The sequence below is a fragment of the Nomascus leucogenys genome, chromosome 20, assembly GCF_006542625.1.
Source record: "Nomascus leucogenys isolate Asia chromosome 20, Asia_NLE_v1, whole genome shotgun sequence".
In the NCBI taxonomy this organism is placed as follows: Eukaryota; Metazoa; Chordata; class Mammalia; order Primates; family Hylobatidae; genus Nomascus; species Nomascus leucogenys.
This window is the reverse complement of record NC_044400.1, coordinates 26735163-26762456: the sequence shown is the minus strand read 5'-3', so window position 1 is coordinate 26762456 and position 27294 is coordinate 26735163. Positions and strand designations below refer to the sequence as shown.

The following is a 27294-nucleotide window of genomic DNA, read 5'->3' as shown; positions in this document are numbered from 1 at the left end:
ATCAAGGTTAACATGACCAGTAATAAGACATGTCAACATCATGAATCTCTTGATGTGACACACTGATAGGGACACATAATTTCTGCTGTGTCATTTTGCCAAAAATGCATAATTTAATTCCAATCGTGAGAAAACATCAGACATGCCCAAACTGAGGGACACCGTTCAAAAGTGTCAAGGTCATGTAAGACAAGGAGAGACTAAGGGACTGACACAGATTAGAGGAAACAAAGGAGAAATCACAAATCCAATTTGGGATCTTGGATGAGATCCTGAAAGAACAAAAAGACATAGGAGGAAAACTAGTGAATTCAAGTAGGATCTGCAGTTTAGTTAAAAGCATTGTACTGATACTAAATTTTTGGTCCTGATCATTGTATTTTGGTTATTTGAGTTGTCACAAGTAGGGGTGAAGAGAATAATCTGTGCTATTTTTGCAACTTTTCTGTAAGTCTAAAATTGGTTCAATGGAAAAAGTTAAACACAAAGGTTATTTTAGTTAGCGGGAGTGAAGGGGTTCAGGGGTGCTGGAGAGGAAACCAGCAATACAGGTGGGGCTGGATCCACAGACAAGGAGTGTGGGTCTGCTCTGAGGGTGAAGATGCACCACAGGAGGGCGCCACAACTGGCAACGATGCCGCCTGATCAGTGTCTTAGGAGGTCGCTCCGTGGAGAATGGGTTGTAGAGAGGAAAAGAAAAGGCAGGGAGATTAGCGAGAAGGCTGCTGGGGTTGTCTTGACCTAGAGACAAAGAAAGGCAATCAGATTTTGTATATATTTTTGGGATATAGGTGACAGAACTCAGTGGTGGATTGGTTGTAGAACGGGACTGAAAGAGAATAGTAAAGGATGGTATATTAATCTGTTTTCTCCAGAAAAACAGGACAGTAGTGTACAGCAGTCACCCTTTATCCATGGTTTCAATTTCTGCAGTTTCAGTTATTCATGGTCAATCACGATCTGAATATAATAAATGAAAAAACAAATAATTTATACATTTTAAATTGCACATTTCTCTACATAGTGTGATGAAATCTTGCACTGTCTGCTCCATCATCCCCAGGACATGAATGATCCCTTGGTCCAGCACCTCCATGCTGTGTGTGCTGCCCTCCGGCTTGGTCCCTTAGAAGCCATCTCGGTTCTCCCATCGACTGTTGTGGCATTGCAGTGCTTGTGTTCAGGTCACCCTTATTTTGCCCAATAATGGCCCCAAAGCACAAGAGTACTGTGCCTAATTTATAAATTGAACTTTATCATTGGTATGTATGTGTGTATGGTATGTATGGAAAAAACACAGCATATGTAGGGTTCGATAGGTCTGCAGTGTCAGGCACCCACTGGGGGTCTTGGAATGCATCCTCTGCAAATAAGGGGTACTACTATGTATGTATGTATATGAGAGAGAGAGAGAGAGGCTGATTATAAGGAATTGGTTCATGTGATTATGGAGGTGGAGAAGTCCTAAGATCTGCACTTGTCAAGCTAGAGACCTGGGAGAGCCAATGGTGTCATTCCAATCTGAGTGTGAGGGTCTGAGAATCAGGAGAGCTGATGGTGCAAGTTCCAGTCCGAATCCAAATCCAAAAGCAGGAGAGGACTCTTGTCCCAGCCTGCAGATAGTCAGGTAGAGAATGAGAATTCTTTCCTACTCCATCTTTTTGTTCTTTTCAGGCCTTCAATGGCTTGGATGACCTTCACCCACATTGGAGAGGGCAATCTGCTTTACTCAGTTAATCAAATGTCTCACCCAGAAACCAACTCTCACAGACACACCCCCCCAGAATAATGTTTAACCAACTATATGGACACCTCATGGCCTAGTCAAGATGACACTTCAGATTATTCGCCCCAACTGGCTCTTGGGTTCTTGCCTTAGTCAAATGCCAAATGGTGGTACCATTCACTAAGATAAGGAAGACTGGAGAAGGTGGTTTGGGGATGAATATTAAATTGGAGGTGCTGATGAGACCTCCAAGGGAGTGTCAAACAGACAGTTGAATATAAGACCCTAAAGGTCATGGGGGAGTTATGCATTTGAGAGTGATCAGCACATAATGGTATTAAAGCCTTGGGATTGCATGGGCACACCCAGGGAGAGAATGTGGAGGATCTGCTGAAGACAGAGAGCCTGGGAGCCTCCACCACTCAGCGGGCAGTGGGATGAGGGAGGGCCAGCAACAGGACCACAAAAGAAATGGCCTTGAGCCAGCCTATTCACCCATTCTCATTCTCAACACTGCCTAAGATGGGGTATCTACTAGCTGTAAATCTACTTACCTCGGCAGTCATTGATATGGTTTGGATCTGTGTCCCTGCCCAAATCTCATGTGGAATTGTAATCCCCAGTGTTGGAGGAGGGGCCTGGTGGGAGGCGATAAAATCATGGGGGTGGATTTCCCCTTTGCTGTTCTCCTGATAGTGAGATCTGGTTAAGAGTGTGTAGCACCTCTCCCTTCGCTGTCTTCCTCCTGCTCCAGCCATGTAGTATATGCCTGCCTCCCCTTCTGTCATATTTGTAAGTTTCCTGAGGCCTCCCCAGCCATGCTTCCTGTACAGCCTGCAGAACCATGAGCCAATGAGACCTCTTTTCTTATAAATTACCCAGCCTCAGGTAGTTCTTTGTAGCAATGCGAGAACGGACGATTACAGTCACCTAACCTTAGTTCTCTGCCTTGCTCAGTCCACACCAGTCCAATACCCATATCTAAGACCCTCCTATGTGTCAGTGCCTCAGTGCCTACCTAACAAAGACAGGGCCCTGCCAGCAAGAGGCTTCGGGTCTAACGGGGAGATGAACTCTTGGCGGACCCCTTTGGTGCCCAGGTAGCTAACTCTCACTTATTCAAGCATTCATTCCACAACCAGAGACTGAGCTTGGCCATGGTGCCGGCTGAGGTCAGGCAGCCTAGGAATGCAGTCAGATGAAACATGGCCCCGCTCTCCAGGAGCACAGAGTCTACAGGAAAGACAGACTGAAAACGGGCATTTCAGTAAAATGTTGCAAATTCTCTCATGGGAGGTGTTACCATTTGTTCTGCTGAGAGCTAGACCTACCCAAGGAGAAAGGAATCCATGTGGATTTGACAGGACTGACCCACCCTGGTCACCTGCCCCTTGCTCCAAAACCTCGTTGTCAGCATGTGTTGCAAAGGCCATATCCGGAAAGAAATGAGTCACTTTATTTCATTTCATTTTGGTAGTCAGCCTATTTAATGGAGCTTTTCTTGTTTTTCAATACTAGTAAGTCAGGCAGACGAAACTGAGCACACACATAGTTACATGTGTGCATGCATGCAACACACACATACATGTGTGCACACATGCATACACACACACACACACACACACAGACTCAAGCTGTTTTCTGGCTTCCAAATTTCTTAGGTATGAGGCCATTTTTCTCCCTGGCCAAATGGCTGTCTGCAGAGTGCTAGGGCGGCCCGTAAATTGTCCTGCCCGTAATATAAAACACAGCCCTTATTGACAGCTCATAAAGCAGGGCCCGGTGTCACTCCTGCCGAGCGGAGGCAATAAAGGGCACGGGGGAATTACCTCTAGCTCCAGCAGCTGGCCACGCTGCGGGGACACCGGCAGCAGGCCTAATGGGTTCTCCTCCCTGCCTTGTAAAGCATTACATTTAGACATTATTTCTCCCCCACCCAGGAACAATTTCTTTTAGGGAGAGAGGCAGCTCCTTGAAAGAGGCACTGTCTCTGGCACTCAATCTGGCGCTGGAATCACAAATGCCCAAATAAGAGGGCAGTGACGTCCTTGGATCCTCAGCCTCTTCTGTTTCCCTAAGGCTGCTGCTCCCCAGTAACAACTGTCCCAAACTTTCTCCACCATTCTTGGGGCTCTGATTATCCCTCTCCCAGCAGACCACCTCGGTGCCTACATCAAGGGCTAGGATAGAAGCTCTCTTTTCTTCCCAGTCCCAAACCTACAAGCAACCTCCAATCATCCCTCTTCTCTTTCCTTCCCTCCTGTTCCAATAGGGGCATTTTCCATCCTGCAGTCTAAGGCCGACCCTCCCCAACCCCTTCCCATGTTTTGGCTCCCGCCACGCACTCTGGTTATCTCACCCTCCATCCCCTATCTATTTGGCATCTCCCTCTCAGCTGGATCATCTCGGCGACCCTCCACATGCTTAAATCTTTCCCATTAAAAAAAAATAAACACAAACAAAACCTCTCCTGCTATTGTTCTCTCTTCTCTTTCCCCTTCACTGGCAAACTTCTGGAAGGAGTGGTTGCTACCCGATTCTACTTCTGACTCTTCCTGCCTCTCTCCCACCTGACGCTGCTCCATCACTTGCCAACCCAGCACCTGCTTCTGTCACCAATGAGCTCATTTGGCGAGTGTGAATTACACAGTGATCTTGAAGCTTATTTGTGCTGTGAAAAAAAAATACAGTAGGTAAGGAGATGGGGCTGGGAGGGTGGTATTCTAATTTTAAGTAGGGTGGTTAGGATAGCAAAGACCTGAAGGAGGTGAAGTGTGAGTCATGTGGATACCTGGGGAACAGCCAGTGCAGAGGCCCTGGGGCAGGGTGTGCCTGGAGTATGCCTGGGGAAGCAAGGAAGCCAAGCGAATGACGTGAAGCATAGCAGTGGAGCAGAGCGCTGGTAAACCAGGAGGTGACAGGGGGAGGAAGGGGAATGAGGGCTGAGGGAGCCTGTTTGCTGGGAGGGACAGGAGCACAGCATCAGTGCTAAGCAGAGGAGTGACGTGACTTGGAAGAACTGCTTCGACTGGAGACTGAGCAAAGGCTATAGGAGACCAGGATGGGGGAAGGTGGACCCGTAAGGAGGCTTGGTGAAGAGCTTAGAATAAGAGGGGGATACAGCAGGGGAGCAGAGTGCTGGTAAAGCACCTATCCCAGAACGGGCAAAGAGAGTCCAGATCTGATCATTTCATGGTTTCAGGCTCCAGCATGCCATGGAGGCCCACAGGGTTATAGTGAAAAGTGAATAGACTCTGGATATTCTTTGAAGTTAGAGCCAAAAGGATTTCTTGACAGACTGAATGTGGGATATGAGAGAAAGCAATGGGCAAGGCTGACCCAAGGCTGCTGAAATGCATGGCAATGTGGGGTGCCAGCCGCTGTTGCCAACCCTCCTGGAAAGGCCCTCTCCCTGGAGCCTGGGGCATGCCCCCCTGGTTCTTCTCCCCTTCTTCTTATGGTTTCCTCTCAAACTCCCTGGCAGCTGCACCCTTCTGGTCCTGGCCCTTCATTGCTAGCGTTTCCCAAGGCTCCTGAGCAGGCCCTCTCCTCTCTGGAGCTCTACCTTGCCCCAAGTGAGCTCACCTACAGCTCCCAGCATCTCTTCCACGCTCCAACTCATAGGTAAGTACCATGACCCCAGGCTCTCATCTGAGCTCACTCCAGACCCACCAAACCTAATGCCTCTCAGGCCTTTCCTCTTGGGTATCTCAGAGGCACAGCAGACTCAACACGTCCAAATCGCAACTCACGATGTCCCTCCACCCACCCTGCCCCATATCATCCCCACCTAATCTCACTGGCCCTCGTCCAACACTCCTCATCACCAGGTCAGGCAAGTCAGAGACTAGGGCGTGCTCCATACCACCTCCTTCTCTCTTATTCCTCATGTGGAACCCTTGCTGAGTCTTGTTGATTACATGCCTTACGTAGCTCTTTTTTAAAAAAATCTATAAAGAAAATAGGTTTATTTGGCTCACAGTTCTTCAGGCCATACAAGCAGCATGGTGCCAGCATCTGCTTCTAGTGAGGACTCAGGAAACTTCCAATCATGGTGTAAGGCAAGGGGGAAGCCCATATCCCATGGCAAGAGCAAGCAAGAAAGAGAGAAGGTAAGTGCCAGCCTTCTTTAAACAACCTCTGATGTGAGCTAGCAGAGGGAGAACTCGCTCGTCATTATGAGGAAGGCACCAAGCCACTCATGAGAGATCCGCCCCCATGACCCAAACACCTCTGACCAGGCCCCACCACCAACATTGTGGATCACATTTCGACATGAGATTTGGAGGGGACACATATCCAAACCATATCATCCCACTCCTGGTCCCCCAAATCTCATGTTTTCTCACATTGCAAAATACAATAATCTCTTCCCAATAGTCCCTAGAAGTCCTAACTTGTTCCAGCCTCAAATTAATAGTCCCAAGTCCCAAGTCCAAAGTCTTATCTGAGACTCAAGGCAAATTCCTTCCAGCTGAGCCTGTAAAATAAAAAACAAGTTATTTACTTCCAAGATACAATGGTGGTACAGATATTAGGTAAATGTTCTCACTCCAAAAGGGAGAAATCAACCAAAAGAAAGGGTCAACAGGACCCATGCAAGTCTGGAACCCGACAGGGCAGACATTAAACCTTAAAGCTCCAAAATAATCCTTGACTCCATGTCCTGCATCCAGGGCACACTGGTGCAAGGGGTGGGCTCCTAAGGCCTTGGGCATTTCCAAATCTGTGGCTTTGCAGGATGCATCCCCCATGGCTGCTCTCACGGGTTGAAGTTGAGTCCCTGCAGCTTTTCCAGGCTCAGGGTGCAAACTGCCAGTGGATCTACCATTCTCAGGTCTAAAGGGCAGCAGCCCCCTTCCCACAGCTCCACTAGGCAGTACCCTCGTGGGGACTCTGCGTGGGGGCTCCAACCCCACATTTCCCCTCCACATTGTCCTAGTAGAAGTTCTCTGTGAGGGTCCTGTCCCACAGCAGACTTCTGCCTGGGCACCCAGGCTTTCTCATACATCCTCTGAAATCTAGGTGGAAGCTGCCAAGCCTCCTTTATATTTGCATTCTGTGTACCTGCAGGCTTAACACTACATGGAAGCCAGCATATAGTGGCCTGAGCTGCACATGGAGCTCTTTGGGCTGGAGTCAGAGCTTCCAGGATCCTGAAAGCAGTGTCCCAAGGCTGTGCAAGGCAGCAAGGCCTTGGGCCTAACACTCTCCCCCTCCCCCTCAAATTATGCCTTCCTCCTAGACTTCTGGGCCTGTGATGGGAGGGGCTACCCTAAGACTTCTGAAATGCCTTCAAGGCCTTTCCCCTTATTGTCTTGGCTATTAGCACTTGTCACTCTTTCAGTCATGCAAATCTCTCTAGCAAGTGGTTGCTCTGCAACTCCCTTGTATTCCTTTCCTGAAAATGATTTTTCCTTCTCTACATGGACAGGCTTCAAACTTTCCTTTATGCTCTGCTTCCCTTTTACATATAAATTCCAATTCTAGGTCATTTCTCTGCTCCTATATCTGATCATAGGTCATTAGAAGCAGCCAGTTTACTTCTTGAACACTTCTGCTTAGAAGTTTCTTCCACCACATACCCTAAGTCATAGCTTTTAAGTTCAAACTTTCACAAATTCCCAGGGCATGGACACAATGCAGCCAAATTCTTTGCTAGGCCATAGCATGGGTAACCTTCAGCTTCTAATAAATTCCTTATTTCCATCTGAGATCTCATCACACTGGACTTCACTGTCCATATTTCTATCAGCATTATGGTCACAACAATTTGACTAGTCTCTAGGAAGTTCCAAGCTTTCCCTCATCTTCCTTTCTTCTTCTGAGCCTTCCAAATTCTTCCAAACTCTGCCTGTACCCAGTCCCAAAGCCATGTGCACATCTTCAGGTCTTTATAGCAATGCCCCAATCCTTGGTACCAACTTTTGGTGTTAGTCCATTTTGCCTTGCTATAATATAAGGGAATATCTGAGACTGGGCAATTCATATAGAAAAGAGACCTATTTTGTTCACCATTCTGCAGGCTGTACAAGCAGCATGATGCCAGCATTTGCTTCTGGTGAGGCCTCAGGAAGGTTACAATCATTGAGGAAAGCAAAGAGGAAGCCTGTAGCACATGGTAAGAGGGAGCAAAAGAGCCCTAAGTGGCTCTTGAATCCACCATGACTCAATTTCTCCACTATGCCTCCCTGGATGCCACATGCCGGGTGGTGTTCCCTTGTACATCCTGCCAAGTCCTTCTCTGCCTTGCAGTTAGAGCTTTGCAACACACAAGTCTTATCATGTCATTCCCATGCAAAAACTGCTCTAATGCTTTTTGATGCTCTTAGGAGAAAGCTTAAGCTTACCCTAGCCTACAAGGCTTTGCACTACTGGCCTTCTTCCCCACTCCTTTAGCCCTTTACCCTCTGCCAGCCATGCCTGCTTTTTTTACTTACTCACTGGCACCATGCTCTGCACTCCTCCCTCAAGGCCTTTACAGATGCTCTTCCCTTTTCCTGGAATACCTCTCCCTGCCCTTTTTGTATGGCCATCTCTCAGACCAAGGCTCAGTCACCATTTTCTCAGGTGTCTTCTCCAAACTTCCCAACTTGCTCAAATCTGCCTATTATGTTGTCTCATAGTACCATGAGCCTTCATGGCCCTGAGAGCTGCAGTTCTCCTTTATTTGCTTAATGCCACTTTCCCTCATTGTCGACGAGCCTCATTTTGCTCACCACTCTCTCAACACAGTGAGGTGAGGGCACGGGGGTTAGACGGCCTGAGTCTAAATCCCCATCTGCCACTCAGTGGCAAAGTAATCTTGGACAAGTTAACCTAACTAGAGATAATATAGTTCCCACCTATTGTGTAGGGTTGTCGTGAGAATTACAGAACTCCATTAATGTAAACTGTCTATCACAGTGCCTGCCACAGACTCAATAAACACTGTGAGTGCTAGGCACAATCATTGGTCCCTGTTCATCACCTTGCCTGGAGTCCATGCCCTGGCCTTGCCTCCTTAAGTGTGGGATGAAATTCCTTGCCTCTGTGACTTTGGGTCTGGCTATGTCACTTGCTTTGGCCAAGAGAAAGGGATGGAAGTAGCAGTGGACCAGTTCTGAACCTAGGTCTTAGGGGGCCTGGAAAATTCCTATGTCCTCTTAAACTTCTGCCATCACCACGGGAAGACTCTCCCTGAGGTCACTGGTGACCCTTCCGTCTGGACTCCAAAATGTGGAGCTGGGCCATTGAGCCCGGCCTGGCATAGGTCAGCCCATTCTTGGGAAACCCATGGAGCAGTGAGAACAAATGATCATTGCTTTAAGCCTGTGAGTTTTGGGATGGTCTTTCTCCAACATTATTTCAGCAATATAACCTGCCCAAGAGAAGTAATGTGTATGGTATAGTGCTTGGGACAGAGCAAAGACTGAGGGTAGCTCCCTGTCCACAGTAGCTCTGGCAGGTCACCAGGCTGGCCCTTGAGAGCCTTGCCAGACCTTCAGAGCTGCCTTCCTTCCCTGGTCATGTTATCAGCCACAGCTTAAGCAGGGACACAGGACCACTGTGATGGATAGATGGATGGATGGATGGGTGGGTGGATGGATGAATGGATGGATGGATGGATAGATAGATGTCAGACAGAGAAATCATGATAGATGATAGATAGATAGACAGATAGATAGATGATAGAGAGATCATACTAGCTAGCTAGATAATAGATAGGTGGGTAGGTAGGTAGATAGATGGATGGATACATAGATGATAGATAGATAGATAGATAATAGATAGATAGATAGATAGATAAATGGAATGGATCTGCTGCAAGGACCTGGCCTTTCACAATCATGAGGGCTGGTCAAGCAGTCTCTGTAAGGCCTTTTTGCTCTGTCTGATGCTGGAACTCAAAGCCCACAGGCAGGTGGTCAGAAAGAGAAGATACCTTTAGACTGGGGGAGCAAGGACAAGCTGGAGCCCACGAGGACAGACTGAGAGCTGTCAGTGCTTGTTGCCTCTGGCCTTGGTGGTATGAATGTCTTCCTGAAGCCAGGGCCCCCACCATGGCACTAAACATACACACCTGGCCCGGAGGTGGGGCACCGGAAGGAGGAGGCCCAGATAGCTGCCCCACAAAGATGGGCAGAGCCTGCAGGTAATCGACTCCACAAATGGGCTGTGAAATACCTGCTGCATCCCTCTGCCCCCACCCACCAAGTCTCCCACAAGAATCTCTCTTGTAATCCAACCTAATGGAAACACCCAGGAGCAGGAATTCTGAGAAGCATGGTTCAGCCCAGCCAAGTTGACATGTTGCAAAGTTACTGGGCCTCAAAAATACTTCAGACCAATTTTCAGGAATGAAGTTACTGATGAAATGAGTTCTTGCAGTGGTGGGACTGAGGGTAATCTTTTCCAGGGGTATTTCTGTTCCAAGTCTATTAGCCAAAGGAATATTTCTGTGATGATGATATCTCTTGGCACAGAGAAAGAGGGGAAGCTTGTTGAACACCCACTAAGGCTGAGGAATATTACATATTTGGTCTAATTTCATCCTTGAAAGGGTTTTTGGGATGGGCAATTTATCAAACCTATATCACAGATGAGGACAGTGGGGTTCAAGGCCCCTTGTCAGTTCTCATAGGCCAGGCCTGGAGCTCTGTAAGGAAGTGAAGATTTATCCTCACAGTGTAGGGAAGAGTTGCTGCCATGCAGATGCCTGGTGGCTGAATCTAATTGTGCTTAAATTCATATTGCCCTAGTGGCTAAGGATGGTGAGCAGCCTTTCCTGTGCTCGTGTGCCTCCATATATCCTCTTTAGTGAAGCATCTGTCCAAGTTTTTTTCCCATTTTTAAGCTGGTTTATTTGTTTTCTTACCATTGATTGTGAGAGTTCTTTATATAGTCTGGATACACGTCCTTCATTGGATATGTGATGAAATAATATTTTCTCCCAGTCTGTAGCTTGTGTTTTCATTCTCTTGTCTCTTTCAGAGAACATATTTTTTAATGTTATGCAGTCCAATTTCCCAAATTTCTTCTTTTATGGATCATGTTTGTTGGTGTCATGTATAAGAACTTTTTGTCTAACCTCAAGGCATAAAGATTTTTTCTGCTATGGTTGCTTCTAAAAAATGTTGTGGTTTTGTATTTTATATTAGCTGTATGGTATATTTTGAGGCAATTTTTGTGAGGTATGAGGTTTAGGTCAAGGTTCATTATTTTTTTCTGCCTATGGATATCCAGTTGTTTCAACATCATATGTTTTAATCCTTTTCCTATTGAATTGCCTTGGCACCTTTGTTCAAAATCCATTGTTATATTTTGTGGGTCTATTTCTGGATTCTCTATTCCAAGGGTTGGCCAATGTTTTCTGTGAAGGGTAAAATAGTAAATGTTTTAGGCTTCGTGGGCCATATGATCTCTGCTTCATATGCTTTCATTATTAAAAAAAACCCTTTAAAAATGTAAAAACCATTATTAGCTCATTGGTCATACAAAACGATACCATGGCCAGTGTGTATTAGTTTATTCCCATGCCACTATGAAGAGATACCCTAGACTGGGTAATTTATAAAGGAAAGAGGTTTAATTGATACACGGTTCGGCATGGCTGGGGATGCCTCAGGAAACTTACACTCATGGCGGAAGGGGAAGCAGGCACTTCGTTCTTCACAAGGCGGCAGGAGAGAGAAGTGCCAAGCAAAGGGGGAAAAGTCCCTTATAAAACCATCAGATCTTGTAAGAACTCACTCACTGTCATGGGAACGGCATGGGGATAACCATTCCTATGATTCAATTACCATAAAATGTTTTGGTTTTATATTTTATATTAGCTCTATGGGAACCACCGGATCCCTACCACAACATGTGGGGACTATGGGAACTACAATTGAAGATGGGATTTGGGTGGGGACACGGCCAAACCATATCAGCCAGATTTTGCCTTTGGGCTACAGTGCATGATCCTGCTCTGCTCTGTTCCATTGAGCTGTGCCTTCCCATCACCAATACCACCCTGTCTTGATGATGCCAGCTTTACAGTACATCTTAAAAGCAGGTTGTGTGAGTGCTTTATTGTGTCTTTTAATTGAGGCTTTTAGGCTGTTTTCATTTTATGTAATTATTGATACGTTTGGATTTAGGTCAACCATTTCATTCTTTGTTTTCTCTGTTGCTTCTTTTTGTTGTTATTATTCCTGTTACCCTTTTTTGCCCTCTTTTGGGTTATTTGAACATGTTTTTAGTATTCCATTTTGATGTCTCTATTGTGGTTTTGCCTACATCCTTTTGTATAGTTTGTTTGGTCTTTTTCTGATTGCACTAGGGATTAGAATACATATAATTTTGCACAGTCTGCAGATGAATACTTGCCCACTTCAAGTGGAATGTAGTTCTAGAACCCCATACAGGTCCTTAACCCTCTCCACTTATGTAATACTTGTCTTTGTGACACCTACATACATGGAAAACTCCATCAAACAATGTTGTACTCTTTTCCTCTTAACTGTTGAACGTATTTTAAAGAACCCAAGAGGTAGGAGTAGTCTACTGTATTCATGCAAACACTTACCACTTCCGCTGCTCTTCCTCCAGTCCTGATGCTCCACGTTTCCTTCTGGGATCACTTCCCTTCTGCCTTCTAGGGCAGGTCTATGGGCAATGAACCCTCATAGTTTTCCTTTATCTGAGAATGTCCATTTATCTCACAGTGTCTATTTTACCAAGGATATTTTCATGAATAATGAGTTCTGGGTTGACAGTTCTTTTCTTTCAGCACTTTAAAAATATTTCACTTACTCCTGGCTTTCATGGTTTCTGATGAGAAATCTCCAGTCCCCTCAGATGAACTCCTATGAATCTTTCAAAATCTAAATCAGATCTTTTTTCTTTTTTTAACTTTTATTTTAAGTTCAAGGGTACACGTGCTTGTTTGTTACATAGGTAAACTTGTGTCATGGGGGTTTGTTGTACAGATTATTTAATCATCCAATTAAGCCTAGTACCCTTCAGTTATTTTTCCTGATCCTCTTCCTCCTCCCAGCCAGATATTTTTTCTTATTCAAATCATTCTTATCTTTCATCCCTTCCCCGTTAGTTGATCACTCCCTCCTATGGGAAAGAGAGAGAGAGAGAAAGAAATAAGAACAAGAAGAAGAGAATAAGAAGAAGCAAAAGAAGGAGGAGGAGGAGGAGAAGAAGGAGGAAAAGGAGAAGGAGGAGGGGAAGGAGGGGGAGGGGAAGGAGGAGAAGGAGGAGAAGAGGAAGAGGAGGAAGAGGATGAAAAAGAAGAAAGAGAAGGAGAAAGAAGAAGAAAGAAGAAGAAAAAGGAACCCCCCTACTGTTATCCTTTTCTGGGGGTATTTATTTTTTATTTTATAGAACTGGGGTCTTACTCTGTTGCCCAGGCTGGAGGACAGTGGTCCAATCACTGCAGCCACGAACTCCTGGGCTCAAGCAATCCTCTCGCCTCAGCCTCCCCAGTAGCTGGGACTACAGGCACATACCACTACACCTGACTAACTTCTTCTGGATTTAGAACCATCTAAAATACAGACTCAGCAGACAGATGGAGGTTGCAATGTTGGTCTTACTGTTATAAAAGCTGGATTGAGGATGTGGTAGGTTGGATTTTTTTTGTTTGTTTTTTTTGAGACAGGGTCTCACCCTGTTGCCCAGGCTAGAGTTGCAGTGGTGCCATCACAGCTCACTGCAGTCCCCACCTCCTTGGGCTCAGGTGATGCTCTTACCTCAGCCTCCCGAGTAGCTGGGACTGCAGGTGCATGCCACTATGCCCAGCTGTTTTCTTTTTGTAAAGACAGGGTTTCACCATTTTGCCCAGGCTGGTCTTGAACTCTTGAGCTCAAGCAATCCTTTGGCCTCCCAAAGTGCTGGGATTACAGGCCTGTGCCACTATGTCTGGTATGGATTGTTGCTCGGATACCTGTCTCCCCTCATTGTATAGAAGTGAGCTTCTTAGTTCCACCGACCTGGGGCTCGGCCATATGCTTTGCTTTTGGTTCCTAGCCTAGGCCCAAAGAGTCTCCTGTGTTATTTCTTGCCCGTTTGTCCTTCTGCCGTCACTGCTAGATGTCCGAACAATCCTCTGGTCCCGGGGGGAGGAGTGGCACAGAAGCAGAGCTGAGCTGCTTCAGCAAGCCCAGCCTTGCTAAGTCCACTCAGCTGACTCACGGACTTAGGAGCTAAACAGACGCCTCCTGTTGTGAGCATTTTTTTTTTCTAAGTCTCGCTTTGTCACCCAGGCTGGAGTACAGTGGTACGATCTCGACTCACTGCAACCTCCGCCTCCTGAGTTCAAGTGATTCTTCTGCCTCAGCCTCCTGAGTCCCTGGGACTATAGGCGCGTGCCACCACACCCAGCTAATTTCTGCATTTTTAGTAAAGACAGAGTTTCACCATATTGGCCAGGCTGCTCTTGAACTCCTGACCTTCTGATCCGCCTGCCTCAGCCTCCCGAAGTGAGCCACTGTGCTCAGCCTGTAAGCATTTTTATTAGACAGCACTACTGGACTGCAGTTAACTTATTCTGAAATTGGTACCTAGAATCGGAGGCTGCTGCTCCTAAAGTATGTAGCAGAGGTTTGGAACTGGGCAATGAGGAAATACAGAGGCGGCTAGGAAAAATGGCAAGAAAAATGGTGACCTGTGTTATGTGGTGGAGAAACATTTGGTAAAATTATTGCCTATGATACTTTGGGAGGGAGAAAATGTACCTATGAGTTAGTGGAGTTGGGCAGGGCGGTTTCCAGGCAGAATATTGTAAACATGAGCTTTCTGAGCTGCAAATGATAAGGTTCTATAAGAGACGAGTTCGGAAAGGAACTAGCCAGTGTACAAGCAGAATTTAGAAAACAAAATCACTTCCCATCTCCGGGCTCTCCAGCCAGTAAAAGGTCCTCAAATTAATATTAGGTTGGTGCAAAATAATTGTGGCATAGGCCGGGTGCGGTGGCTCACGCTTGTAATCCCAGCATTTTGGGAGGCCGAGGCCGGCGGATCACGAGGTCAGGAGATTGAGACCACGGTGAAACCCCGTCTCTACTAAAAAATACAAAAAATTAGCCGGGCGTGGTGGCAGGCGCCTGTAGTCCCAGCTACTCGGAGAGGCTGAGGCAGGAGAATGGCATGAACCCGGGAGGCGGAGCTTGCAGTGAGCCGAGATTTCGCCACTGCACTCCAGCCTGGGTGACAGAGTGAGACTCCATCTCAAAAAAATAAAAAATAATTGTGGCATAAAAGTAATTATTTTTGCACCAATCTAATATCTGGCCTGGGAGGCAAAGACCAGATCCAGAGCTTCGTTGGTGAAGCATGCCTCAGAGTTGAGACAGCAGGGATGTACCCTTAATGGTAATGCCCTTTGTCATCAGGTCTTTGCAAGGAATAAGGTGACATCAAACATATCCTTTCAGCAACAACAGGGTGCCTACAAACTATCAGGGTGTGGCCTACAGCAGCCTGATGGGGGAGTACACATTGTCAAATGTAGAGAGGCATATTGCCAAAGGAATTTGGGTGTGGCTTCTGACACACAGTGGGCTGGAGTGAAATACACAGAAAACTCCTGAGATGCTTGAGAGTTCGCCCTGGGCAAAGGCATCGCCCAGGACTCAAGGAAACTGAGACTGTTTGAACCTAAAGAAACTTAGGTTCCCAACCTCCTACAGGCAGGAAGAAGCTGAAAGTTACTCCGCTGCCAAAGGGACTATTTTCCAACATCCTCATCAGAAGCTGAAAGGATGATGGAAAAGGAAGAAGGCCCCAGTGGTGGAAGCTAGAACCGTGGAGCACGATGGCTTGGGAGCCACTCAGGGAGCACCCCACCTCCAGAGCAGGGGCGTTGCAACATTTGCCCAGCAGGACTCAGGTGCCTGAACCAGGGACTGCTGTGTGCCTCCGTCTCCCTTTCTAGATGGGAGTGCTCGTTGCTGTTATTCCAGCCCTGGTCCACCACTGTATGTTGGGTGTATGTGTAGGGTGCGAGGGGCAGAAAACTTGTCTTTTTAGCTGGTAAGACTCTGGATCAAGAAGAACCACACCCAGATATAGACCACAAGATCCTGGACTTGAAGCCTGAAGTCTAAGTCTGACTGGAGAGTTTTTTTTTTTTGGGGGGTGTTGATTGGGTATATTCTGCATGTAGAACATGAATAACTGTCTCTAGGAAGGCAGGCTGTGGTAGACTGGATTACTGTCGGGAAATATTTGCTCTCTGCTGCTCACTTCCACAGGAGTACCCTTCCCCACTGCATGGGTGCTGGCCACGTGACTTGCTTTGGGGACCTACAGCTGCTGGCTTGCCCTCCTGTGCTTCTGTCATTGCTAGTGTCTTGGTCCTGGGAGGAAGATGCGTCACACTGGGCGAGGCCAAGCCACCTAGACTAGCTGACCCCAGCTGAACCACATATGGAGACAGCCCAGCCAAGCCCGACCCGGGGCAGCCAACCTTCAGACCTTCAGGTTCATGAGCTAACTTCAGACCTTCAGGTTCATGAGCTAACTACATGCTTATTGTTATATGGTGCTGAGGTTTCATGGATGTTGTTTTGCAGCACGACTGTGGCCATCGTTACCTGACACAGAGGAGATGGCTCGTCTGAATGGCCACAGTGGGCTCTTAATTCTGTGGCTCATGCAACTTCAGGTGGCACTGAACAACATTAGGCCTCACCCTCTCCACAAAGTAGGGCAGAGCTGCTTCCAGAGGCTTAACAAGTGGTGAAGCAGAGAAGGTACGAGCCCTGAAGGTGGGCTTTGGAAAGAAGAGGAGGGAAGGGCAGAGCTGTGCATGCTCACTTCGTCCCTGGGAGCTCGCTGAGCGACACTGCTCCTTGGGGAGGAGAGGGGCCTTTCCACTAGAAAATGTTGGCCAGAGAGGTGGTGGCTCCCGGATACACAGTGGAGGCTGTGGGATGCCTGCGGAAAGGAAACCTGCTCAATTCTATTCTCCTTGGGGGTTTCCTGCAAGTGTCTGACCACAAAACCCTTCCTCAGTCCACGTGTCTCATGCCTTCCAGGCAAAGGTGATGTCCCATGTGGCTTTGGTGTCCACACTGCCCAGCCTGCATGCTAAGGCTTCTCTCCTGGAGAGGAGAGGGTAAAGGGGTCTGGGCTGGGCGTTCAGAGGCCCGGCGTGCCTGGCCCTTAGAAGGTGCCCGCTTACCTCTCTAATTCAGTCCTGGGGTTCTGCTCCCTGCTCCGTCTCTGGCCCTACCCCCAGATGGGGCCTCATGACTCATTCAAGGGCTCCCTGAGGTTTACTGCAGGGGCCAACAGCTGACTGCTTGCCCACTGGACCCAGGCTCTCCCTGTCCACCTGCTGGGCGGCCCCCTAGAGCTCAGAGCCCTTGCTTGTGGTTGCTCCCCATGGGCCCCTTTGCCAAGGCCAACTGCTGCGCATCCTGGAGGTGCCACCTGCCTGCCCTGACTCCTTCTACCTGCACCAGAGCCTTGGGGGTTTGCCCATCTCACCCCGCCCCACCCTGATGAAATGTGCTCCATCAGAGGGCCCACCAAAGGGAGGGTTCTGACCCTAGGAGTGTTTGGGTCTATACCCCGGTCTGCAATGCATACAGATGTTCAGAGTGGCTCACCGGAAGAGCAGTCAGATATTCACTGTGAAATGTCAAACCCTGCTCAGCCCCAAGGAGACAACAAACAAACAGCCAGTAAATGCCTCAGCATTACATATTTCTTGGCAAAGGCGGGATAGTCAATTTTGACACTGTTAAGAAAAAATACAGCCTAATTTCTGCTCGAATGCACCAAATTTACTGCCCAGGTTCTCATTAACTACTGTCAAGGGAGAAGAAGATAGACAAGATAAATTATGAAAAAATTACTTTTTTAATGTACAAAAAGACTTATTTACAAGTTGAGCATTTCATCTCAATTCATAGCATGTAGAAAAAGCTAAAAATGTTTTGGAGATATAAATTTGGCTGGACAACTCACCTACAGTATATTCAGGGATGTCTTCTGTACAGAATATATACAGGTTGGGACTGGCAAGGGAAATCCTATCTCAGGAAGGCGATGAACACCACCGCAGAGCCACAGACCCTTAGCAACGTTCCCTGGCTTTCATTTGCAGTTGGCCTTGTCTCTGGACAGAGTTTGATGTGCTGGGACGCAGTGGGCCCAGATGATGATGTTGGCCTTGTCCTCAAACTCTCCTAAGAAGCTCCTCATTGAGGCCAAGTTCATAGTCAGAGTCACACTCTGAGTGGTGCTGTTTGGCAAGGTTGCCACACATTCCCCATGAAAAGGTTTGGGGTGTGTGTGTGTATGGTGGAGAAGATGCACCAATTCGCCCTACAGTGTGTTCAGGAATGATGTCTCCTGAAGCCAGTTCCAAATTCCATTTCCAGGTGGGTCTTGGTCACACTGAACAGGAAAATTCAATGATGCTCCCTCAGAGTCCTGAGGATCAACCCCTTCCCCTTTCCACCCCCAACCACACCACCACACATGTCATCATTCTCTGCCCAGTGACTCAGTGGGCAGAAGGAAGGGAATCCGGAGGATACCGGGCATGCACACTGTGGCTTGGTGGAGAACACTGGGCTGCTGGTGAGTGTCGGGGGACTAGGCTGCCGTCAGGCCCTGGAGTTTTTCGTGGTAAAGTGGGTGGATGTTGCATTGGAGAAACAGGATTGGGTAAACATGCAACTTCCTCTTCCTACTGAGAGATCCCTAGGGCGGCCTGAGGCTGGGCCCCGGGTGTACCCTCACTCCTCGAGGCCTCAGTCCATCCCTAACCCACAGCAGCTCCAGCAGCCCCGAGGTATTTAGAAACAAGTCTCTTTTCAGGAAGGGCTACATTCTACATGCAAACACTGTAAACACGGTCTGGCGAGGCCAGGGCAGCTTCTGGGCTTGCCCCAAGGAGTACATTTTTTCTTTCCTTTTTCTGGTGATACTTACATACTTTATTCATTCATATATACTTCAATGCTTTATTCATTCATATACACTTGGATGGGCTGCCAGTCCCAGACTCGGCTTTACGGAGTAGAAGAGCCAGCTCTACCAAACCTGGAATCAGAATGTGCTCCTGAATCATCCAGGTATAATGTGTGTTTTTCCTCTACGACAAGGTATGTTAGAGACCTCAAGAGTTAGGCTTCATAGAGGAATTCAGGTGGACCAGGAATTCCTTTTCCTTCCAAGTAGTAGAATAAAAAGCTCATCTTTCTGAAGCAGAGTATCCAGTATGGCGTTCAGATTCAAACCCAAATGCTCCCTACCATCTTTCTGCACATCCTTTGAAAGGCTTTGGCCAAAGTAATCCCTCGTTAGCCGAATGTCAGCCGTGAAGAAGCCGGAACAGGGCAGTCCTGTAAGCACCAAAGGCTGGAAAGCACTGTGTAAATGAGTTTTGCATTCCCTCCTGTCCTGTGGAGACTTTTTTTCGTCGTTCTGAGGAATAATCCAAAAGACCAGAGAGGATGCCCATAAACCTTCTCTTACAACACCTGTCATCTGAAGCGGCCATTGCGCAACAACCCCTCAAGCCTATTTAACACTTTTTTGGAAAAAGACAAAACAGCTGGAACCCCCAGGCTCTGGGCAGCAATGACCCCTCGGGGTGCACTCAGCACCAGGCGTTCGGGGCTCTAGGTCATCATGTTCAGGAACTTGTTCTCCTCGGCGAGGCTGGTGAGCATGGAGCTCATGTCCCCAACAGCCATGTTGCTGATGCCTGCAGGGATGGAGGGCAGGGTCAAGGAGTTTCGGGGGGTGGTGAGGCGGGAGGAGTTCTGGGAGAGGCTGTGGAGGAGGCTGGGGCTCAGAGCACCCGAGAACAAACTCGAGTGATCGCCATCATCCATGATGGCATCGAAGTCAATCTGGGGGGCCTCCAGGAGCTGGGAGTCCACAGTGCTGGACACCTGGTTGACCCCTGGTGAGGGCAAGGGCTGGGGCTGGATGCTGTCTGGACAGGCCTGTGGCTGTGGTGGCTGGGACCGCATGACCTGGCAGCCCCCGAGGTTCTCCAGGCCTCCATCCTGTTCATACATGTGGATCTGGCCGTAGTAGTAGAGCATGCTGTGGTCTGGGGCCCCACCTGCGTCCTGCGGAGGCGGCTGGGAAGGCACGGACCCCATGTTGCCCATCGCTCCCTTGGGTACAGCCTCTGCTGTCTCCTGACTGGATGGCATGGCAGCCATGGCATGGCCTGTGGCCCTGGCGTAGGCCAGCTTCTGCTGCACAGCACGTACCCCACTGTGGCGGCCAGCGGGGCTGGGCTCGACGGGAGGCCGGGGCTGCACTAGGCCAAAGCCTGCTGTAGCCACCCCCATCGGGCCTGGTTGGGGCTCCATGAAGCCAGGCTGGCGGGCAGGCAGAAGGCTGGGGACCTGGTGGTAGCCCTCCTGGCTCATGGGGGCTGCCAGGTGATGGCTCTGCTGTGGGTAGCTCTGGACTGGGTGAGGTGGTAGCACTCCAGCCAGGGCTGAATTGGGGACCCCAAGTTCCCTGTGGCGATTGCCCATCATGGTGGGGTCAGGTGCAACTTCTGTCTGCTGAGGGTGCCCCAGATGCCCTGGCTTGGCTGGCATGTTGCTGCAGGATTGGGGGAACTGGTTGAGGGCCCCACTGATGGTGCTGGGGCTCAGCTGGGGGTGGGCTTGGCCATAGCAGGCATGGGGGCTCATAGTGGTAGTCATGCCAGGACAGTGGCTGCCTGCTACTGGCTGTCGCGGCTGCTGCATGTAGTTTACCCTGGGGATGCCCTGGGAGGGGGCTCCGCTGCGGGGCTGAAGGTGTGGCTGCGTGCTGTCCAGGCCCCCAGGGCTCGCCTGTAGGCCTTGTGGACTGTAGCCTGGGTACTGGCCAAAGGCAGGCTTCTGCTGCACCACCGCCAGGTTGCCCTGAGGAAAGGGTGGAGGCTTCACCTGGCTGGCCAGGGCGTCCATGGTGCCAGAGCTCACCTCGTTCCACTGCACAGGCATGTTATTTTTGTTCAGGCTGGAGGGCGCCCCAAAGCCTAACTGGCATCCTCCCAGCACAGGGGCGGAGGGGCCCACGTTGGAGTCAGCAGCCACCATCCTGCGCTGTCCGTGCAGCCCCGGGCTGGGCAGTTTGGGGTTGTCAGAGAAGCCAGTGCTTTCCGTGGGATACACCTGCCCGGCGCCCTCGTCCAAAGCGCCACTGGCATGCGCCTTGATGTACTGCACCACGTCGTCCGGCAGCACCAGGTCGTCCTCCGGCAGCCCCAGGTCGGCCTCAGGCCCCGCGCCGTCCGCTCCTGCCGCCACGGCCTCCATCGCCACGTTCTCGCTGATGCTAGGTGGCCGGGGCGAGTAGGCGCCGCGGGCCAGGCTGCCATCGGTGCTCGGGTGGCTCTGCAGGTTCTGCAGGCGGAGGCCTCGCCTGTCGGCACAGGGCGGCAGCGGGCCGGGGTTCACGTTGTGGGCGCTGTGGAAGCGCTGCACCCGCGGCAGGGACAGGGCATCGGGCCGCCGCACAGGGTCGCTGGCCCGCCTGGCTCCGCCGCTTGGAGCCTCGTGGGGGAAGGCGGGCGCAGCCCCCGCGTGGCCGTGGCCATAGGTCGGCCCGTCGCTGTCACGCCGCGGCCCCAGCGGGCGTGGGCAGCCGGCGGGCAGCGTGCGCTCGGGGGCGTCCAGCAGCGCCAGCCTGGTCCGCAGGCTCATGCGCTCTAGGCCCGGCAGCGGAGTGGGGGGTGGGCCGCCAGTGGCTGCCGCGTACTTGGCCCGCAGGCTGTACTGCTGCGCGGGGGTGAGGTTGAGCAGCCCGGAGCCGCCGCTGCACTGGCTGGCCTCGCTGGAGCGCCGCGACGCGTCTGTGGAGATGGGGTCGTAGGAGTCAGCAGAGCTCGCGTTGTGCGGGCGGCCGGCGCCCAGGGGCGAGGCCTCGCTGGAGCGGCGGCTGGAGAAGTAGGGGGAGATGCCGGAGGAACGGCGGCTCACGGTGTAGGCCGAGCTGACCGTGCTGGTGGAGCTGTCGCGGCGCTCCTGCAGCTGGCTCAGCATGGTCACCTCGCTCGCGGACAGCTCTGACAGCCGCGGGTTGGGCAGCAGCCCCGCGGGCCCGCCGCCCCCACTGCCACTGAAGTTTTCCAGGATGGAGCCTGCGGGAAAGCAGAGGGGTCAGCACCGGGACAAGGGTAGGTGGCTGCTTGCTTTGACCATGCTCAGTCATCCCACTGGGCCTGGAGCCCGAGAAGAGGGCCTGGAACACGGTGCACTCAGGCGATGCATGCTTTCTTTCTCTTTCTTTTTTTAGAGACAGGATTTCCCAGGCTGGCCTTGAACTCCTGGGCTCAAGGGATCCTCCCTCCTCAGACTCTGGAGTAGCTAGGGCACACGTGTGCCACCATGCCCAGTGAGCAGATGGTTTTTCAATTAAAAAGGGGAAGGAAAAAGCAATATATAAACAAATGGTGGCACTTATTGCTAAGGGTGGGTGAGGGGAAGCCAGGAGGCCTAAGTCCCTATCTTGACTTTACCATTATCTGTCTGGCCTTGAATTCTCCTTTCTCTGGCCCTCAGTTTCTCTAGCTGTAGATAAATGTGCCTCTCCATAGGACTGAGTTATGCAGAGGAGGGGATGAGCAACTCAGGAAGGCCCAGGTTGGTCTCCTGGCACAGTACCCTCACAGTCCATGGAGGTGTTGCCACCTGGGCTTCCCTGAGATGGAGTTTAAGGAGCAGGCTATTACAGGGAGTACCCTGAGGTCCATTCCCATGGAAGGAAAGACAGGCTGCAAGAGTGGGCAGAGGAGATGGGAGCCCAGGATGATCTCACAGGGAGCCCAGGACCCCCAATGGCTCTTCAGTGCTGCCCTGAGTTGGGCACCTCTCTGAGCCTCATCTTGATGGCTGGGCCTTTACACTCCTGCAGTGACCAGTCATTGCATGTGGGGCTGCTGGGAAGGGGTGACATTGGGTGGGGCATCTGTCTGCAACCCAGGAGATCCCTGTAGGGGGCTGAGAGTTCAAGGCCATTTATCAGTAGTCCCCACAAGTTGGGATAACAAATCCTCCCTTCAAGTGAGAGCAGGTGGTACATCAGTGTTGACTACAGTGGGCAGCCCGGCACAATCCTAGGCACAGAGTCGGTACCCAAGACATGCTCGTTAAAGACGCCTTCCATCTCAGAGCCTGGCCAACACCTCTTGAGGCTGAGCACAGCACTGCCTCTGCCATGAAGTCCTCCCTGCTCATCCCCAGCTCAGTGTGCTTTCTCCTTCCTCTGCACAGCTCTACCCTAAGCTCTGGCTTTGGTGGTACCTGGCTTGTTCTGCAGTAGAGTGTGAATCTGGTGGCACAGCCTTCTAACCATACACTCCTTTGGGACTGGAATTAAATGGCTCTCCTGCCTAAGGCCTTTGCCATGGTGCTCACAGCAAGTGCCTAATCAGTGAAGGAATGAATGGGTGAGGAAGAGGATGATGTGCACAGGGTCTGCTTGCTTTGGGGGGTTATAAGGACTCAGCATGGTGCAGTTGAAAGAGCATGGGCTTTGGCTAATCTCACCCCTGCCATTGATTTGGGTAAGGCATTTCACCTCTCTGAGCCTCAGTTTCCTTTTCTGTACTGGGCTGGTAAGATCCTGTAGGCATCCGGTGAGATAGCACTGGTGCTTGGTGGGTGCCAGCCTAGTTGGTGCTGCCCCAGACTCTCTCCTGCCCCATCTGCAAACCCCAGGCCTTCACTCACCACTTCCCGGGAGGGGAGGCAGCTTGGTGTTCCGCGTGTGTGGAGTCGGCCCAGCCCATGAGCAGGAATCCTTGAGTGACTTGAGCTTCTCCTTCTTGAGCTGCTCGAACCGGTGCATGGTGGTCATGTGTTTGCGCAGCTGGAGGCCACCAGTGGAGGGGGCAGCCAGGGCTGAGGTGTCGGCCCCTGGGGGTGTGTCATCCAGCACCGTCAGGTCTCCCAGGCTCCCGGGCCCCGTCCCCGGCATCTCCACGCCACTGTCATTGTTGGGGGCACCGCCCAGGGGAGAGGGCTCGCTGCTGCAGGACGACTGGGCCCCGGGACTGGACTGACACAGCTGCAGGGGACGAGGCAAGAAGGCATAGACTCAGAGGGTGTGAGATTCCACCTGGTCCTGCCTCTAGGCCTGCACAGGCACCATACCCTCGCGCACCCTGGGGGGCTGGGGGTGAGGGAAGAAAGCTGCCTTGAGGAGGAGCATGTAAAGCATCATGAGTCTGTTTGCTTAAAATGGTCAATCACTTCACTTCTCTTAACCTTGCCTTCCCCAACTATGAGATGGACCTGAACTGATTCCGGTGCAGAGTTAGTGGGTGGATGGACAGCACGCAGCATGCAGAAGGCACTCAGTATGGCACAAAAGAAGGCACTTAAACACTCCCACCAACAGCCAGGTACCCTGATGAGGTGAGGAACGAAAGCCTGCTGACTTGGTGGCTTCAACCAGACAGGATGATCCAAAAAGGCCAGGGGCAGGTTGTTGGAAAGGGAAAGGATGACCAGGGAGGGGGACCTGTGGGATGCAGCCCTTGTGTAAAGGGCCACCGCAAAGCAGCCTTCCCTCTGGGTTAGATAGAGTGGGGCAGGGAGCTCATGGCACATGTACACAGTGCATAATGCCACAGAACTCGGATGACATCCACAGAACTCTGATCTAGGCCCAGATGAGGCTTGCACCAGATGCACTACCTCTGGGCTCATTGTTAGGCGAAATGGCCCCAAATTCCAGCTTCCTTGGAAAGCTGTGATCTTCCTTCCCATGAGGACACAGACTTAATGGAAGCAGGGACCTTCTAGGTGTTGCCCATGGCGCCATCCACATTTCTCTGCTTGGCCCTCAGGACCTTCTGCAGCCTAGACACATGCCTCCCTGTCACTCTGTCCCTGATACAGCCTGGCGCCCCTGCTCCCCACACCTGCCAGTTCCACTCCGGCTGCCAAGGCCAATGGCCCCACCTGCAGTGCCCTGCCGTGTGCCTGTCCGGGCCCACCTGCCTGGGCCTAGGAGGCCTGGACTGACAGATGAGTCTCTGCCAGGCAGCAGCATGGACCGGCTCCCCAGCCACCCTCACTCCCCCAGCCCACCCACACATGCCCAGCTCCTTGGCTCACCTCAGTACCGTCTATCCTTAGGGGAGGTACAGTCAGGAAAAAGAGATGGAGACAAAGAACAAGTGGTTAGAACAAAAGGAGTGGACGCCAGAGGGGTGGGGATGCAGAGACAGGACAGAGGAGTGGGGGCTGGCAGTGGCACTTGGGTGCTGGCTGGAAAGGCACTTGGGTGCTGGCTGGAAAGATGCAGGGGCCACCCCCGCCCTGTGCAGGCCCACCATACAGGGTGGCATCCCTGTCACCCAGGGTGCTGCCACACACCAGCAGGAGCCTGGTCACAGCAGAATGGGACCTGGACAAGATAGGTTCCATGTGAGGCCCAAGGTGGTGAAGGGGGAAAGCCAAGTTGGAGAGAGGAGGGATATCGCTGTGCCCCTAGAGGGGGGCCTTAGGGCAGAGCCCACAACCGTGGTAAGGGGTGGCCCTGGGCATGGCTATGGAGTCGCCTTGCATGGCTGGGCTGCCCAGCTCCGCTTACCCCGGAGCTCTCGGTCTTGATGGCTCTGACGTGCAGGCAGTCCTCCACGGCCTGGCTGGTGCTGCTGGCCTCGGTGCTCTCTGGGCCGCCAGGCTCAGTGCCGGCCTCACTGTCCCCATTCTCTTTGAGCAGCGGTGTGCGGAGGTGCACGTCATTGCGCTGCTTCTTGGTGACGTGGGCATCTGGGCCGTGGACCGTTTTCACATGCTTCCGGAGAGAGCTGGGGTCTGTGTATCTCTTGGTGCAGCCTGGGATCTTGCAGATGTAGGGTTTCTGGGGACAGAAGCAGGCCTGTGTCATGGATAGGGGTGCAAGGATCAACTCTGAAGGGGCACTCTCCCTGTTCTCCTGAAGCTACCCACGTCCCTCAGCAGAGCCCAGCTGGCAATGTCAGTAGGTGCTCTGTCAAATTTGCAGCCAGTGCTCTGTGGATGGAGCCATGCAGGAGCCTGGCCATAGCCTGGCTTGTCTGCCACCTGTTCATGCAGTTAAGCACATGGCCACGGGGGGTCCTGCCACAAGAAGCTGGGGACACACGTGCCGCGTGTAATCACAATGCTGCTTCTCAGTGAACACGGCAGTGGGGTTTTTAGTACTAGTAGCAAGTGTACGAGCTCAGTGTACCCCGTGACAGCACTAGCACCCCTGATTTCTCTGATGAAGAAAGGCAGGATCAGGGAGGCAAAGGAACAGCTTCCAAGTCATCCAGTAATGGGGTGAAAAAACCCAAGATTTCCGAACCTCAGTCCTGGACTCATAAACAAGCACACACACACCCACACCACACACCACGTGTACAGAAAAACATACACATACACACATGTGCACACACACTCCCCTCTAAGGCTAGCTGTTGTCCATAGAGACTCTGAGGGGTTCAGATGCCTTTGAAAATTCCTCTAACTTCTTACAAGCATTGGAGCAAAGTCCCTTTGGGGTCCAGGATGTGTCTAAGCTTGGAAAAACATACATTTCCAAGTAAGCCTGAGCGACAGTAATTGTGTGGCTGGGCCAGGACACCACCAGTCTTGCCCTGTTTCTCCCTGGTTCTCTCAGCCCAGATAGGGGCTCTGCCTACCCAGGGAGACAGAGGCTGCTCTGTGCCCCATCTGCTGGGGCTGACAGCCACGGCAGGCCCAAGCAGCGCTAACAGCTGGAGCATGTCACTGCTGGCTGCCCAAGCCAACAGGCCAGGGGGCTGCCAAGAAACGCCAAGCTCAGACAGCACTGCTCTGCTTCCCCCAGGCAGCGGGGCAGCTGCTCCCCAGTGGAACACCTGCTTGTGGTGGAAAGGGAATTTGGGGGTGTGGAGCAGTGACCCAGGGTGTTTTCACAGCTGCAGAGGGATCATCACTCCTCTGGCACTGGGGAAAGTCACTTCATCTCTGAGTCTTCGTTTTCTCATCTAGAGGATGGGGAGGCAGAACCCACCCAGCAGCCCCAAGTAATAGGGAGCAGATGCATGTTAAACACTCCGAGATCAGAGGGGCCACTTCCCTGCTTCAACTTCAGCTCTCGAGGACCTCATGATGGCCTTTGGGGAGGGCACTATTATATTTATTACAGAGATAAGGAAATTGAGGCACAGAGAGGGTCAGTATGCCATGGGACCTCATGGGGCATCTTTTAGAGGAAAGGATGTGGCACAGAGAAAGAGATCGGTCTGTCTAGGTCTCAGAGTACTGGTCTGTATCTGAGGATGTACAGCTGGTCAGTGGTGGGGGCGGGACACCGGGCACCTGGCTATCTACTGGCCTACAGATGCCTGGAAGCCATGGGGTGTCACTGGAGCCCCTGTGTGCATGCCCAGTGCATGCCCCGTGGGGGTACCTCATTGGAGTGGGTGCGATTCTGGTGCTTGGCACGGTCCGAGGCGTTAGAGAAGGCTTTGTTGCAGCCCTCGTGCTCACACACGTATGGCTTCTCCCCGGTGTGGGACCGCAGGTGTGTCTTCAGGTTCTCCAGGCGGGAGTAGGCCTTTGAGCAGCCCTCGAACTAGAAGGAGGTGGTTC

At 51.2% G+C, this 27294-nt stretch overlaps 1 protein-coding gene across 1 annotated transcript in view; it reads right to left on the bottom strand.

The window, feature by feature from the left end:
• Positions 1 to 17553: 17553 nt before the first annotated feature.
• The window catches only part of GLI2 (GLI family zinc finger 2), a 256360-nt gene continuing 246619 nt past the window's right edge, over positions 17554 to 27294 (bottom strand). The window contains exons 11-14 of the mRNA XM_030801294.1: positions 27113 to 27277; positions 25283 to 25555; positions 23413 to 23749; positions 17554 to 21821 (exon numbers count right to left, since the gene is read on the bottom strand). Of these exons, the coding sequence (XP_030657154.1) occupies positions 19345 to 21821; positions 23413 to 23749; positions 25283 to 25555; positions 27113 to 27277 (3252 nt within the window). The 3' untranslated portion in view covers positions 17554 to 19344. The remainder of the gene's footprint in view (positions 21822 to 23412; positions 23750 to 25282; positions 25556 to 27112; positions 27278 to 27294) is intronic.